The sequence below is a fragment of the Oncorhynchus kisutch genome, linkage group LG9 (genome assembly GCF_002021735.2).
Source record: "Oncorhynchus kisutch isolate 150728-3 linkage group LG9, Okis_V2, whole genome shotgun sequence".
Taxonomy (NCBI): Eukaryota; Metazoa; Chordata; class Actinopteri; order Salmoniformes; family Salmonidae; genus Oncorhynchus; species Oncorhynchus kisutch.
Window position 1 is genome coordinate 23037042 of NC_034182.2, and position 16318 is coordinate 23053359.

At 45.7% G+C, this 16318-nt stretch overlaps 1 protein-coding gene across 1 annotated transcript; it reads right to left on the reverse strand.

Annotated features, from left to right (window-relative positions):
- Positions 1–493: 493 nt before the first annotated feature.
- LOC109896915 (ATP-sensitive inward rectifier potassium channel 10) lies at positions 494–16080 on the reverse strand. The gene is made up of 6 exons (XM_020491369.2): positions 15545–16080; positions 11374–11853; positions 10916–11127; positions 9978–10109; positions 9616–9793; positions 494–2057 (listed from the first exon to the last, which is right to left on the reverse strand). The coding sequence occupies exons 2-6, from the start codon at positions 11723–11725 to the stop codon at positions 1642–1644; spliced, it is 1290 nt and encodes a 429-aa protein (XP_020346958.1). The 5' UTR covers positions 11726–11853; positions 15545–16080; the 3' UTR covers positions 494–1641.
- Positions 16081–16318: the final 238 nt, after the last annotated feature.

Here is a 16318-nt window from a genome sequence, read left to right on the forward strand (position 1 = left end):
ATCAACTGTAGGAGACATTTCTGGCGCTTGCTGGACTTTCTTGGGTGCCCTGAAGCCTTCTTCACAACCATTGATCTGCTCTCCTTGAAGTTCTTTATGATCCGATAAATGGTTGATTTAGGTGCAATCTTACTGGCAGCAATATCCTTGCCTGTGAAGAAGCCCTTTTTGTGGAAAGCAATGATGACGGCATGTGTTTCCTTGCAACAAACCATGGTTGACGAAGGAAGAACAATGATTCCAAGCAACACCCTCCTTTTGAAGCTTTCCAGTCTGTTAATCGAACTAAATCAGCATGACAGAGTGATCTCCAGCCTTGTCCTCGTCAACACTCACACCTGTGTTAATGAGAGAATCACTGACATGTCAGCTGGTCCTTTTGTGGCAGGGCTGAAATGCAGTGGAAATGTTTTTTTTTGGTGTTCAGTTCATTTGCATGGCAAAGAGGGACTTTGCAATTAATTGCAATTCATCCGATCACCCTTCATAACGTTCTGGAGTATATGCAAATTGCCATCATACAAACTGAGGCAGCAGACTGTGAAAATGTATATTTGTGTCATTCTCAAAACTTTTGGCCACGACTGTACTGTAAAAATGACATTGACATATCAAAAGGCATAAGTGTTCAGGTTTTGAAGTGCATTATGAATAAGAAGTACATACACATTCAGAATTGCACTCACATTGACTCATATAAACATGCTTGCACACACACGCACACAGACACACACACAGCGCATGAAATTAGGAAGTTAGTCCCATTACTCTCCATTGTGTAAAGTACAATTTTCCACCAAGTTAAAGTGCTTTTAGTATTGTTAACATACATCTTCAATGCATATATTCCAGTGAAAAGAAAACATAAAAGAACAAACTCTGAACATCAGGGTTGGTGTCAATTCCATTTCAATGCCAGACAATTGAGGATGTACACTGAAATTACAATTATTTTCAATGCTTTTCAAGAAGGACCATTTGGATTTGGAATTTGGTTTACTTTACTTTTTTGACTGGAATTGAAACGTAATTTACCCCAGCCCTGCTAAACATATATTCAGAAGAATGAGTACTGGCATTGTTCGCATCGATAGGGACAAATACACATACATACAATATGATATATTCAGTCAAAATCCTTCAAGAAAAATAGTTTGTTTTCCAGTGCTTCCACTCCCAGTACCTTTTTGTGTAAAAAACAGACAGTACCATGATTCTGTGATTATGTCCAAGTAAACCATGTTATGTTCACATAAACCAGTCAACCTTTATAGTTACACAAGTACTTTCATTAAACAAATACAGACATATGAAGTTTAAAAAGCCCCTTTAGTCCATCTTTGATTACAGTACAGTAAACCCAGATCGGATGTACAGTTTGTTGTCCCTTTCCAGGTTATTGCTTGCGGAATCCTCATCAACCACAAGGGGTGATACATTCCCATCAAATCCAAAACACAAGCGCATGTGTGTGTAAGTGTGTGTGTTTTGTGTTCACGTTTCCCAACAGGGGAGCAGCTCTTCTCTATTGCATTCAATAATGTTTTCTCACTTGATAATTGTTCGATGTCCATACATATCTCCTATCATATCTCCTTGCTCTCTCATTGCATCCTACTAGTGCTCTCTCTCTCTCTCTCTCTAGACATTGCTGATACGGACACTGAGAAGACTACTATCTCGCCCCCTGCCCCTCCCCCTCTCCTCCCCTCTATAGCCCTCCTCCAGTTTGATCTTCTCCAGGTCTGCCCCTTCCTCCGCGCCCCCTCTGTTGCTGCAATGGTAAAGGGAGGAGCGCATGGCTGGGCTTGGGGGCGAGACCTGTTTGACGAGGGGGATGGTCTTTGTTTTGGCCACCTTGTCAAAGAAGGCGAAGTCGGCCACATACTTCCCAGAGGGGGACAGGGAGACCACGGGGGGGAACTCGTACCCCCACAGGATCTCGTCAGGCAGGTAGGAGGTGCGCACCTGGCAGGTGGCGGAGGTGGGCTCCACCGTGGCACTCATGATCACCAGCAGCTCAAAGTCTGCCAGATCCGGATCCGTCCATCCCCCTCCTACGACAGAGAGAATGAAAGAAAGATACAAAACTCTTTAGCACTAAATATGCATGAGCCAGAATGGGCTGTAACAATAACAGGCTAAATGTTATATCTTGACTTACCAGCTGGTTTCTCTGCTGAATCCAGATCACAAAATGAATGGACTAAATGGCGTGGGACTTCCTTGCGTAAAACCAAAGCTAAAGTTGCACCATGGCGACTGAGCTATAAACACAGTCCATTGAGAGAAGTTAGTGTGTGGCCTCTTACCATACACACACTCTCTTTCCACAAGCCTGCCCCAAAACCCACACAGCTACTCACAAAAACACACACTTACTGTAAACACAAATGACTATACTCATAAAGGACATCAATCACACTGTTCAAGCGGTTGTTCCTGAAATCCGATCACACATTCGTACAAAGACCCATGAAAGAAAACTTATACATAATGATACCATTAACATGCGCATCACCTTTCACTAACACACGGCCACCATTACACAAATAATACGCTACAAGGCATATACACTCCAACAAGCACACACCTGCGTCAACAGCCCACACTCAGAGATGTTCCGTCATCTGTGAAAACAGCCCTTATCCTAACCTGAACCCAGTACTGCTCTCACTGAGGCAAAAACAGTGTTTCGTAACACACACACATGCCCATGCACGAACGCACAAGCACACACACACACGTATGCATGCACCAGTGGAGGCTGCTGAGGGGAGGATGGCTCATAATAATGGCTGAAAACCATGTATTTGATACCATTCCACTCCAGCCATTACCACAAGCCCATCCTCCCCAATTAAGGTGCCAGCACGCACGCACACATACACACATACATACATACATACATATAGTACAAAATGCATGGTATGTGCTAGACAGTCTAGTTAGTCAGAGGAGCTTTTTCTTCAGAACCTGCCCCAGTTCCTACGCCGGTTCCTACGCCAACACCATAACACCACTCTCTCAAACGGCTAAGTCCACCCTCTCTTGGCACAGGCCTGAGGCCTGAGAAGTGAAACAAATTACCCCAGCTCGGAGCCGTTTCACTAGAGAAGTAGGCAAAACTTGAGACGCTGCTGACGGTGTTTGCAATTCCCCCAAACAAACAAAAAAACAACTCTCGGAGAATGAGTGCACAACTGGTAGTCATTAAACTAGTTTTTTAACCACTCCACAAATGTCTTGTTAACAAACTATAGTTTTGGCAAGTCGGTTAGGACATCTACTTTGTACATGACACAAGTCATTTTTCCAACCACTGTTTACAGACCGATTATTTCACTTATAATTCACTGTATCACAATTCCAGTGGGTCAGAAGTTTACATACACTAAGTTGACTGTGCCTTTAAACAGCTTGGAAAATTCTAGAAAATAGTCATGGCTTTAGATGCTTCTGATAGGCTAATTGACATCATTTGAGTCAATTGAAGGATGACGGATGTATTTCAAGGCCTATTTCAAGGCCTACCTTCAAACTCAGTGCCTCTTTGCTTGACATCATGGGAAAATCTAAAGAAATCACCCAAGACCTCAGGAAAAAAATTGTAGACCTCCACAAGTCTGGTTCATCCTTGGGAGCAATTTCCAAATGCCTGACGGTACCACCATACAAACAGTACGCAAATATAAACACCATGTGACCATGTGACCATGCAGCCGTCATACCGCTCAGGAAGGAGACGCGTTCTGTCTCCTAGAGATGAACATACTTTGGTACGAAAAGTGCAAATAAATCCCAGAACAACAGCAAGGGGCCTTGTGAAGATGCTGGAGGAAACAGGTACAAAAGTATCTATTTTCACAGTAAAATGAGTCCCATATCGACATAACCTGAAAGGCCGCTCAGCAAGGAAGAAGCCACTGCTCCAAAACCGCCATAAAAAAAGCCAGACTACGGTTTGCAACTGCACATGGGGACAAAGATTGTACTTTTTGGAGAAATGTCCTCTGGTCTGATGAAACAAAAATAGAACTGTTTGGCCATAATGACCATCATTATGTTAGGAGGAAAAAAGGGGGAGCTTGCAAGCCAAAGAACACCATCCCAACCGTGAAGCACGGGGGTGGCAGCATCATGTTGTGGGGGTGCTTTGCTGCAGGAGGGACTGGTGCACTTCACATAATAGATGGCATCATGAGGTGGGACAATTATGTGGATATATTGAAGCAACATCTCAAGACATCAGTCAGGTTAAAGCTTGGTTGCAGTGGATCTTCCAAATGGATAATGACCCCAAGCAAACTTCAAAAGTTGTGGCAAAATGGCTTAAGGACAACAAATGAAGGTATTGGAGTGGCCACAAAGCCCTGACCTCAATATAGAAAATGTGTGGGCAGAACTGAAAAGGCGTGTGCTAGCACGGAGGCCTACAAACCTGACTCAGTTACACCAGCTCTGTCAGGAGGAATGGGCCAAAAGTCACCGAACTTATTGTGGGAAGCTTGTGGAAGGCTACCTGAAACGTTTGACCCAAGTTAAACAATTTAAAGGCAATGCTACCGAATACTAATTGAGTGTATGTAAACATCTGACCCACTGGGAATGTGATGATGGAAATAAAAGCTGAGAAATCATTCTCTCTACTATTATTCTGACATTTCACATTCTTAAAATAAAGTGGTGAGCCTAACTGAACTAAAACAGGGAATTGCTACTAGGATTAAATGTCAGGAATTGTGAAACTGAGTTGAAATGTATTTGGCTAAGGTGTATGTAAACCTCCGACTTCAACTGTATGTCATTCAGATGGCTAGCTGCCCGGCAACTAGCCGGGCAGCTAGCAAGAGATCCCAAAATGCCCGGTTCGCAGCCATGGACAACGTGAACGGAACCTTGGTAGAGGTGAGGGCAGACAGGGGGGAAGCCAGGGTGCTGTAACCCCAGATAAAAGGGTGATAAAAGTTGGCGAACCCTAGGAAGTGTTGCAGCTGCACCCTGGACATAGGCTGAGGCCAATCCACCACCGCTTTCACCTTCTTGGGATCCATCTTGACACACCCAGCAAAGATTATGTAGCCCAGAAAGGGAATGGTGGAGCTATGAAACTCACACTTTTCCGCCTTAACGAACAACTGGTTCTTCAGATGGCGCTGGAGAACCTGCTGGACACGGAGCACGTGCTCTTTGAGGGAGTGGGAGAAGACGAGGAGGTCATCAATGTAGACAAAGATGAAATGGTTCACCGTGTTGCGGAGAACATCATTCACCAGAGCCTGGAACACGGCAGGGGTGCTGGTGAGGCTTAAGGGCATGGCCAGATATTTGTAGTGCCCGCTGGCTGTGTTGAACGCGGTCTTCCACTCATCCCCCTCTCGTATTCGCACCAGGTGCTAGGCGTTACGTAGATCCAGCTTGGAGAACACAGTGGAGCGGGGATGTTCAGCTTAGAAGCCATTGTGGTGTCCAAAAAGCTCTCATCAGCCCCGGAGTCAATAAGGACCCGAAGAGATTCTGACTGGTTTCCCCACAGCAGAATGACAGGGTACGAGTAAGGGAAGCAGAAAACTTCCCCATATGGCCCACCAGAGTACTCGCTCCTACCCATGAGCCTGGTCTTTTACCAGGTAGAAAGACAAAATGACTATACAGACAGCTCCTTGTGCTGAACCGGTGTTGCCGTTCCGCTGGCGACAGCCCTGCCTAGTTGCACGGGCTCGGGATACAGTGCCTCGGCCCTCCTCGGTGACTCTTGAGGAAGGTCAGAAAATCTTGGGTGCTCTTGGCCACAGGACCATCGGGGACTTTAGGGATGACTCGGAGGCGAGGTGGAATCCCTGGACATGGGATTCCCGAATTTCCTCTCCATCCGTCGTTCCCGCAATCGCTCATCGATGCAGATGGTCAAAGCGATGAGGGTGGTTAACATCTGTGGGTATCTCCCGAGCCTCAAGCTCATCTTTAACCTCCTCGAGACGCTGTGCAGGAACATGACAAACAGTGCTTCCGAGTTCCACACACTCTCCGCTGCCAAAGTACGGAAACCCACCACATAGTCGGCCACAGTGCAGGCATCCTGACAGAGCTGGATTTGCTTCCAGGCATTTTCTCTCCCAGAGAACGGGGCATCACAGCCTTTCCTCACCACTCCCACGAACCCCTCCAGGCTTGCACATATAGCCGGCATATAGCCGGTTCCCATATGGACGGTAGCCCAGGTGAGAGCCCTTCCAGACATCAACGTGATGAGGTAGGCTATTTTGGAGCGATCCGAGGGGAAGGAGGAGGGCAGAAGCTCTAAATTGCAGGCACACTGAGCTTGAAACGCCCGACAGGTGCTCGGCTCTCTTTTAAAGCGTTCCGGAGGAGGTAACTGAGGCTCCCGGGAAGGTGGAGTGGCCGGTGGGGTGGCGCTGCTAACCACCGAGTTGCTGAGGGGTGGTGGGGTTACCACCGTGGCAGGCCGCCACCCAGACGACCTACGGAATTGCTCCAGCATCATGTCCAACGCCAGGTCATGGCGGTCAGCCAACGTTTGGACCCCCTCCATCAGCCCACGAAGAAATTCCTCGTGCCTACCAATGGAGGCTCCTTGGGAGGAGATGGCGCTGCGCAGCTGGTCCGGGTCTGCTGGGTCAGTCATGGCCAGTTCGTATGATCAGGTATGAAGGTAAGACCCAGATGTAGACCACATCGAATAAACAATAGTTTAATATTCCAACAGGGGCATGCAATACACAGGTCAAGGCAGGCAGGGGTCAGTAAACCAGAGGTGGGGCAACGGTACCAGACGGCAGGCAGGCTCAGGGTCAGGGTAAGGCAGAGCTCGATAATCCAGGGGGGGCAAAGGTACAGGTCGGCAGGCAGGCTCAGGGGCTGGCAGAGTGGTCAGGCAGGCGAGCTCGGAGTCAGGACAGGCAAGGGTCAAAAGGAGAATTTTACTTGCCACCGAGCTGCCTGAAAATTACTGTCAAATTTATGGTAACCCCTTTCCATTGCAAAGAGGTCCAGATATATCTACAGAAATCCATCATGAGGAGTTGCGAGCAGAGCTACTGTGAGAGGAGGCCGTATTAGAAGCTAGATCCATAGATACTGCAGGGGAAATGACTGTAGTATTATGTACTATTAGTATTATGCTACTTCTAATAGTAGTATTATGCATGCTACTTTTATACAGTATTAAGATTTGATCAGATATTACTTACATTTTCAAGGTACACCGCATGAAGCCAAAGCAAAATGGAGTGTTATCTGGGATCAGGCATCATTTAAAAGCCTTATTATGTGTACAGTAATACAATACCATATAATCTGAGCACAGTCAATTTAACAGGAGGAGTCTGGCGGCTCAACTAGACAGAAATTCATGATAGACAGGAAATAGAGAGAGAAAGAGAACTGCTTCGGTGAGTAGAGAACGATGGGGTGCACAGGAAGAGAGATGTAGAGAGATAAGCATACATACATACCACACAGTGATGCAGATAAAACAGAGGAGTGAGCGTCAGTATCAGAGAGGAGTGGAGATGTAGAGCAGTGAAGAAGTGGAGAGATAGGAAGGAGTCAGTATCAGAGAGGAGTGGAGAGGTAGAGCAGTGGAGGAGTGGAGAGGAGTGAGAGTCAGTATCAGAGAGGAGTGGAGAGGTAGGAGTGAGAGTCAGTATCAGAGAGGAGTGGAGAGGTAGAGCAGTGAAGAAGTGGAGAGATAGGAATGAGAGTCAGTATCAGAGAAGAGTGGAGAGGTAGAGCAGTGAAGAAGTGGAGAGATAGGAAGGAGAGTCCGTATCAGAGAGGTGTGGAGAGGTGGAGCAGTGAAGGAGTGGAGAGATAGGAAGGAAAGTCAGTATCAGAGAGGAGTGGAGGGGCAGCAAAGGAGTGGAAAAATAGAAGTAGGGCAGTGAAGGAGTAGAGAGTTAGAAGCAAAGGAGCGAAGCAATAGAGCAGCAAAGGAATTGAGAGATACACTCTTAGAAAAGGGGTTTCTAAAGGGTTCTTCAGGTGTCCCCATAGAATAACATATTTTGGTTCCAGTTAGAACCAAAACTCCTCTGTGGAAAGGGTTCTACCTGGAACCAAAACTAGTTCTTCAAAGGGTGTGGGACAGCCAAAGAACCCTTTTAGGTTCTAGATAGCACCTTTTTTCTAAGGGTGTAGAGCAGTGAAGGAGTGGAGAGGTAGAGCAGCGTAGTAGTGGAGAGGTAGAGCAGCGTAGTAGTGGAGAGGTAGAGCAGCGTAGTAGTTGAGAGGTAGAGCAGCGTAGTAGTGGAGAGGTAGAGCAGCGTAGTAGTGGAGAGGTAGAGCAGCGTAGTAGTGGAGAGGTAGAGCAGCGTAGTAGTGGAGAGGTAGAGCAGCGTAGTAGTTGAGAGGTAGAGCAGCGTAGTAGTGGAGAGGTAGAGCAGCGTAGTAGTGGAGAGGTAGAGCAGCGTAGTAGTGGAGAGGTAGAGCAGCGTAGTAGTGGAGAGGTAGAGCAGTGTAGAGGTAGATCAGCATTCAGAGTGGGTCGGTAATAACCCTGTGGTTAGTGGTGATGAGAGGCCTGTCCTCCTGTAACAGGATCCCCCACCCCTCACTGCATCGGACTGTACCCCATTGTCTTCTAAGGAGACACCCTGGCACCCACTTACACACACATTCCACAAACACACACACACACACAGAGCGAGAGAAAGAGCCCTCTCCTGGTGCGGTCCCTCAAAACACACACATAGTATGTAAGAATACACACATAAACATTCAGTACGCATATATACACATACAGAATGCATGCGCACACACAGACACACACACAAACATGCTCCCCCATCCCTCTACTGCCAATGTCCCTTCTCTCCATCACAACACTCATCTCGAACCTCCCTAAATGCACCCTTCTCTTTCTTTCCACACAGATTGGTTTCAGTCCCCACACCCCATCCCATTGAGGATCAAGATATGTGAGGTGTAAACGATAGCAACAACTTCACCTACTTTACACGGACTGTACAGTACCGTAGTTCACTAAACCCCAAAAACCACTGCTACAACAGCACCTTGGGAAGGAGAACACTACACTGTACCTGAACAGTACACTGTACCTGTAACTACACTATGCCTGCCTACTATATTACTCCCATGTGAAGACATGGCTTTCAGGTCACTTGACATAAAATGGGGCCTATAGAACAAGAATACACAACTCCAATGACTCTTCAGGTGTCAGGCAAGGTTACTCATCATACAAAACATAATGGTAGCCTTTTCCGGCAGTCAATGACCAAAAGCGCACTCTTTGGCTTTGTGTGTGGAATGTTATTCATATTTTTCATTTTTCATTTTTTTTTTTTTTTTTTAAACGTCTAAAGTCTTGTGTTTCTATGTCAAACTGTTTTGTTATATTTCAGTCTTCTGCGATGTGTATAGAAAGTGTAATATTGGGATGCAAACTCAAAATTGAATACATTTTAACTCTATATCTGACAGGTGTCTTCTTTTTTTTAAAGCCCGTAACCATGTGTGTGAGGCGTATACTTTTGTTTCACAGTAGATTTGTTTAAGACTACCAATCATCTCTCTGTGTGACCCTGATTTTTCCCACTGCAATAAAAGTGTCAACGTTATTGAGACGCGTACCCTTGATGGCCCAGGCTCTGAGTGGGCTGCTGTCATCAATAACGTGGTAGAAGGTGAGTGGGAGGATGAGGAAGGGGCTGTCGCTGGACATGTCCACCTGGAAGGGAACGTTCCTCTGGTCCAGTCGCACCGTCTCCCCCTCCTTGGTCTGGGATGTCTGGAGCAACTTCCCTGTTACCTGGTAGCCAAAATGGAGTCATATTAAATTGTATGGCGGTACATGAGTGAGAATCCTGAAGAAGCTTGACAACATGACAACAACCTATATCTACCATGGTGATCCATTTTTTCAGGAAATATTTTTTTATTTTTGTAATACTCAATCACTAACACACACAGAGACACACACACACTATCTCTACCGAGCAGCCCAGTAACAGGCTCTTGCGCATGTTGGCCACTCGGATCATGAGGCAGGGTCGGCCCTCGTGATTGGACACCACGGCGTGCCGGCTGAACTTCACTGTCTCGCCTCTCTTCTTGGGCCGCGCCACCTGAGGAAGACAGGGGGAGAGTGTGTCAGAGCCACACAATGTAGCATGGTGAACTACACTACCCACAATGCTACAGGTAACATGTCCTGTTTATTTGTTAGGCTGTTAACAACCTGCTGTCCGTCTCCTTATCAATACATACAGTACAGTACATGGCATGCACTTCCTATCATCTTAACCTCCAGCCCCAACACACACACACACACACACACACACATAACTGAGTGAAAAATAAAGAAAGGGCTTGTAAGTCTTATTATTAAGGGGCCAGAATGATAACCCTGACCCTCGAAGATAAGAGGGGAGAGGGGAGGATAATTAACACTGTTGTTTCCACAGGAGTCCTGTGCTGAGTAGGGCCAGTGCTGAGTAGGGCCAGTGCATATAGTTGTACTGTTGTGTGTTGGACGTATGGATGCAGTGCATATGGTGGCCAGACTATATTACCGGACATTGGTCATGTGTGTCGATCCAAAGTTCAAATGTTTCATAGTATTGGGCACTGAGTGTACAAAATATTAGGAACCCCTAATATTGAGTTGCACCCCATTTTGCCCTCAGAACAGCCTCAATTCGTCTGGGGGCACGGACTACAAGGTGTCGAAAGCGTTCGACAGGGAATGCCGGCCCATGTTGACTCCAATGCGTCCCACGGTTGTGTCAAGTTGGCTGGATGTCCTTTGGATGGTGGACCATTCCTGATGTACACAAGAATCTGTTGAGTGTAGTGTGGTGCTAGGCTTTATTAATGAATGGGATGGTAATAGTAACCATGATATTGATATGCCCAGGACACGGTGAGGTACCTTGGCGAGGAAGGTTCCTGTGATGAAGATCTCCAGAACCATGGTAATGACAAGCTGGAGGATGAGGAGGATGATGGCGGCAGGACATTCCTCTGTGATGCAACGAAAGCCGTAGCCAATGGTGGTCTGGGACTCCAGCGAGAAGAGGAACGCCCCCGTTAGGGTCTGCACCTGCATCACACACGGGGTGTGGTTGGACGGCGGGTCAAACTCTGGAAGGAGGGAGAGCAGAGATACAGGGAAAGAGGCAAGGTTCTGAGCAGATTGTTTGACATGCCAGGCGGTTGAAGAACAAATTGCGGATATGACCCGAAAAAGGGCTATACTAAGGAAGGCACATTCTTACACCTCTCTCATTCTCCCTCTTCTTGACTTACGTTCTCTGTCGCCTTCTCTCTTTTTCTCCGCCCCTGCCCTCTCCACCCTCTGCTCCCCCTTTCCCCTCCCTCCATCCTCACCTAGCAGGTCTCCATGCACCAGCGCCACCAGGTACCACAGAACCCCGAACAGGAACCAGGTCCCGGCGAAGGTGGCCGAGAACAGGAAGAGCTTGTAGCGCCACTGCATGTCCAGGAAGGTCGTCCAGATGTCACGCAGGTACAGCGCCCCGCGCCCGCTCACATGCTCGATGCGCACGTTGCTGTGCCCGTCCTTGGAGAGAACGCGTCGTCTCCGTCGGAGCGCACAGACCGTTGCCGCTGCCTCCCCCACCGCCCCCAGCAGCGGCTTCAGAACCTCCGTCTGGGTCATTGAGTGACACACCTTTTCGGGGGAGGGGCCACGTGAGGACGGGGGAGTGGCCGAGGTCATGGCTGCAGCTTTATGGGAGGAGAGGGATCGAAAACCAGGGTTGAGGGGGAGATTGAGTGGATAAGCGGGAGGAAAAGGAGTGTGAGGGAGAGGGGTGAAGAGGGCGAGGGGGTCAGAAAGACGAAGAGCTAAAGTTGATGAAAAACAAGTTGAAAAGATGGGGTTTGTGAGAAAGGAGAGAATAGGAAAGGAATAGAGGAGAAAAGTTGATAAGGGGATGAATGAAAGAGATGACAGGAGTGCAAAATTTTTTTTGGGGGGGGAGGACATGGGGAGAGAAAGATAGGGAGATTATAAATGTGACACACAATAACATTTTCCAAGTGGACAGAGGCAGGCCTGTTGCTGTCCAAGGTGGTCCATTTAAAACTCTCTCTTACTCGTTCTCTTCGTCCCTCTCTTTTCAGATGGAGCAGCAGCTCCCCTTTCAAAGTAAAAATCCCCCTTTCAGAGTGAAGTTGCAGCTGTCTTTTCACGTTAAAAAAAACCTCTATAATGCTAAGGGACTCCTGTGTCTGCAGCACATCAGGCTGGCTCGATCGAGATGGACAGAAACAAGGCTCACTTATTCCCCATTCAAACACTGGAATAGAAAAGCAACATGGAGTATCAAATCAAATCAAATCAAATAGTATTTGTCACATGCGCCAAATACAACAGGTCTAGACCTTACTTACAAACCCTAACCCACAACGCAGTTGGGGAAAAAAATATAGACCAAAAAAATTAATAAGAATAAGACAATAAAAGTAGCAAATAAAGACAAAGAAATATCTGTGAATGAGAGATGCTGGATCAACCGTTTTACAAATGTGCTTTAATCCCTAACATGGTCTGACATCTCTTTCATTATCCCTTCATCCCTAAACGATTAAAATTTTAAAAAGGTGGAATCGTCTTACTGCTTTTTACACATTTAGTGGTTGTGGACTTTCATAAGACCTCAAACTACTACCCTATAAAAGTTGATTACGTTGATGATTAGACCCACACTACCCCAGGGGTTTACTACCACGTGCAGCTTCAAATGGGACATTCATCGGGTCCTTATACAGCTGTCACTTATTGAGCTTATTTTCACCTCCCAATAAATGTGTTTCTGTGTCTGAGAATGAATTACGTGGTGTGGTTTGTGGAGGCAGGATAGCCTGGAGAATATAGCTTGTGTGTTATCGGGGCTAGTAAGAGGCCTGTTTCTCTCCTTTGTGGATATGGATACTTGTTGTTTGTGTGTGACTTTGGCCCGAGCATCCTTCTGGATGTCCTTCTGCATCCTCTCTCTCTCTCTCTCTCTTTCCCTCTCTCTCTCTCTCTCTCTCTCTAGCCTTCTTTCTTTCGCTCTCACACTCTCGCCCTCTTTCTTGGCTAAACGGTCCCATTTGTCTCTTCTTGCCTCTGCTTTCCGGACCCAGTAAAAAATAACCAACCGTAGCAAAGCCAGAGAACTAGGCACTCTGATACACACTCTCCTTTCTGGCCTTTCTCTCTGTGTCGCCACTCGCTTGCTCTATTCCTTCCTCTCTCTCTCTAGTGCTGGAGCTCACTGTGAGTATGAATAGGGATCTGTTTAAATGTCTGTGCTCAGAATACTAAGATGCGGCACTTGTGACTTGTGATAGGCTAAGTGCATTCACAGCTGACCTCTGAACCTTACTGAGGCCCCTCCCACACATACAGTAAACACACATTCACATATACGGGGACATACACGACAATGTTATACCAATGTTAACTTTTCCTGAAACAATGTTTGTGACACTTTATCATTGTCATAGACCAAACTGTTACAATTATTTCCGCTCAATTCAGTATTCCTTTTAACACTTCTGTGTCTTCCTCTCGACTATAGTCTTTCTTCATCCCTTTCTCCCTCTCTCTATCTCCCTCTGTCCTGTGTTCACAAGAATCCTTTGTTTAGAGAGTAGTTGAAAGGGACAAAAGCCACCATTGAAAAATACGAGAGGGAGAAAGTGTGTGTGTGTGTGACCATATGTGTGTGGTCATATGTGAGTATATGTTGGAGAGTGTGAGGGGGCAGCGAAAGGGGAAGGGAGGATTGAGAGAGGGAGCAAGAGTGAGAATCCAAAGGAGGGAAAGATGTGTGGAGAGAGAGATAGAAGGTGTATTAAAACAGATTGGTGACAAAAAAAAGATGCTCATTAGTATTCCTGAGCGTTGTACTTCACCACACTCCTTCCTTCCCCTGTGTGTTCACCCTACCAAAATCCCCAATCTCTATACAACACTCCAACGACCTCCGAGCATTTTATTTCCCCCCACGCTGCTGACAACTATTTTTGTCTGCTCATACAGGAGTAATACAGGCCCAGTACACTAATATTGTGAAAAATAAAGCCGTTTTTATTCTGATTTGTCAGCACCCCTACTTCCATGTACATGAACAGTATAAGGTGTAAAAAAAAAAATCCCCACACAGCCTCACCAAACACTGAGACAAGTAATCCATACAAATTCTAAAACAACTTCTTAGCCAAAACTATTTGTGTTTCAAGTACTCAAACTACCCACACACTGGCCCTTATCTAACATCTCCAAATAACCCTTTCAGTATGTCTTCCACACTGTACCCTTACCAGTCTACTGAGGGCAACAGTGTCAGTTTGACACATTGGTAGACTTGACTTGTCGACTGCAGCCTGGGAGTGAGTGGTCTGGAATGTCCAATTCAAATGTCATGGGGTCAGGTTGTCTTCCTACAGGTGTGATTTAGAACACTCGCCATGGCCAATACAGTATCTACAGTATAATATACAGTATAATATACACTAAACGACAGTATCTAAACACTTTTCTCTTCCACTTTAGACATGAGGCTGTTACTGTTACTGTGTTTAAACAGAAACTCCAGAAACAGCCGTGCCTCCAGCAAAGTGAGGAATGATTCCTAAACAGACTCAACCAAGTCGCCAGAAATGTTTCATAAACACCTGTAGGATCCATTCAGATCAAGTACTGTCACTAAATACATCGTTTTATTGATTGACTGTGTAGTCAATGCTGTAAAGGTGACTAGAAAAATGGACAGACTTATTATTAAGGGTTGATGGAGAGAAGGAAGAAAAATGATTCCAGCATCCAAATGGTCATTTTAGATATAGTACAAGCAGGTGTTCACAAACTGTAGCCCCTGTTATAAATGCCACAGACACAGCGGGCTACTGTAAAAAACACTCACCTGTAGCCTACATAGTACAGATGTAGGATCTTAATTTGATCACTCTTTTGATTGCTGAGAATTTTCCTGCACTGCCGGAAATGCAAACTTGTAGTGTATTCAATGTTTACAAAAAGCTTCTCAATATTTTGATTTGCCCCAACAAAAAAGTATCTACCTCTACAAAAAAATGCCCATGAATTATAATCCACATAATAATTCACATTTACTGTTCCTGCAGGATTTTTTTCCTTCTGTAACAAACTGGCTCATATTAAGATTCTACATATGTAGCACTCATCCTGTTCTCTCTGTGTGGATGCACCTGTGCTCTCTCTGCTTATGTTCTCTTTGCAATACCAAGCCAAAGTAGCATTCAAATGATTTCTTTATTCTATGGTTATTACTCATGAAGAGGGTGGAACATGCATAAATATTTTTTTTTCATCAAGTGAGTGCTGGCCTTTATATATAGGCCATATATCTAACCATCCCCGCTGTCGCTCATGTGAGAAGTCACCACATCCTGTTGCTCTGTCGCTATCATAACAACGTGGAGATGCATTAAGTTATGGGAATGGTGATCTAGTAGTTAAAACAAATTGAATTCACGCCTATTGATTCATGTGCTGGTCATCACTCACCTTTTGTTGCAATTGTTGAATGCAATTTTGAAACTTGGAAAAAGTCGTTTGTATCGCCCAAAAACCATGAAAAGAAATTGATGTCGCGGAAAGAGCAAGTTGACTATTTGCCTTTTTGGTTGATCAGTGCGACCTCGTGTATTTGAAGCAATGCGCACTTGTTGACAGTTCTCTCACACGGATGTTCACAAAACCCAACTTTCATTGTCTACAGATTTTGATCCTCATTATAGTTCTACATATTTCCGTTGTAATTCTAATAGGCCTAACAACATGACAGTTCAAATCAACCAGGTTTCAGTAGCTAAGACCGAATTTAGGCTACCAAACACAAATCAGTGGTTGCACTGAAGCTGAAGTGTCAGTCGGTACAGGTTCCGATTGACTGTTACAGAGTTATTATGTAATAAAATAGTTTCAATGTCCCCGTTGAATCTAAAGCTGTGATGGTTCTCGGATTCATGTAGAAGTTGGAGTGTCTCTCTTCTCTGACATTTTCTCTTGTCTCTCTTTATAAATGGAAAAAGTAGCCTATTCAGTCACTCAACTGGACTCAGGACATTTTAATTCATTAATTCAACTCTCCTCCCAGTTTCTCCTCCCACCCTCTCGCTCTATCGCTCTCTCTCTCTTTCCTTCCCTGACTGTACACTGTAAATGGGTCCCTTGTTGAGGGTTCCTCGACTGTTCAGCCTTTGTCAACTTTCTCATGTAAATTCCTGATGGTTAAGATACAAACCTGGAAGTTATTTCACTATTAGAAAGCATGTAGGT

Coding starts and splice junctions, on each gene's coding strand:
- LOC109896915 (XM_020491369.2), bottom strand. CDS start 11,725: ATGACCTCGGCCACTCCCCCGTCCTCACGTGGCCCCTCCCCCGAAAAG. Junction 9,794..9,977: donor GCCTGTTACTGGGCTGCTCG/GTAGAGATAGTG, acceptor TTTGGCTACCAG/GTAACAGGGAAGTTGCTCCA. Junction 2,058..9,615: donor CAGAGCCTGGGCCATCAAGG/GTACGCGTCTCA, acceptor TCTCTGTCGTAG/GAGGGGGATGGACGGATCCG.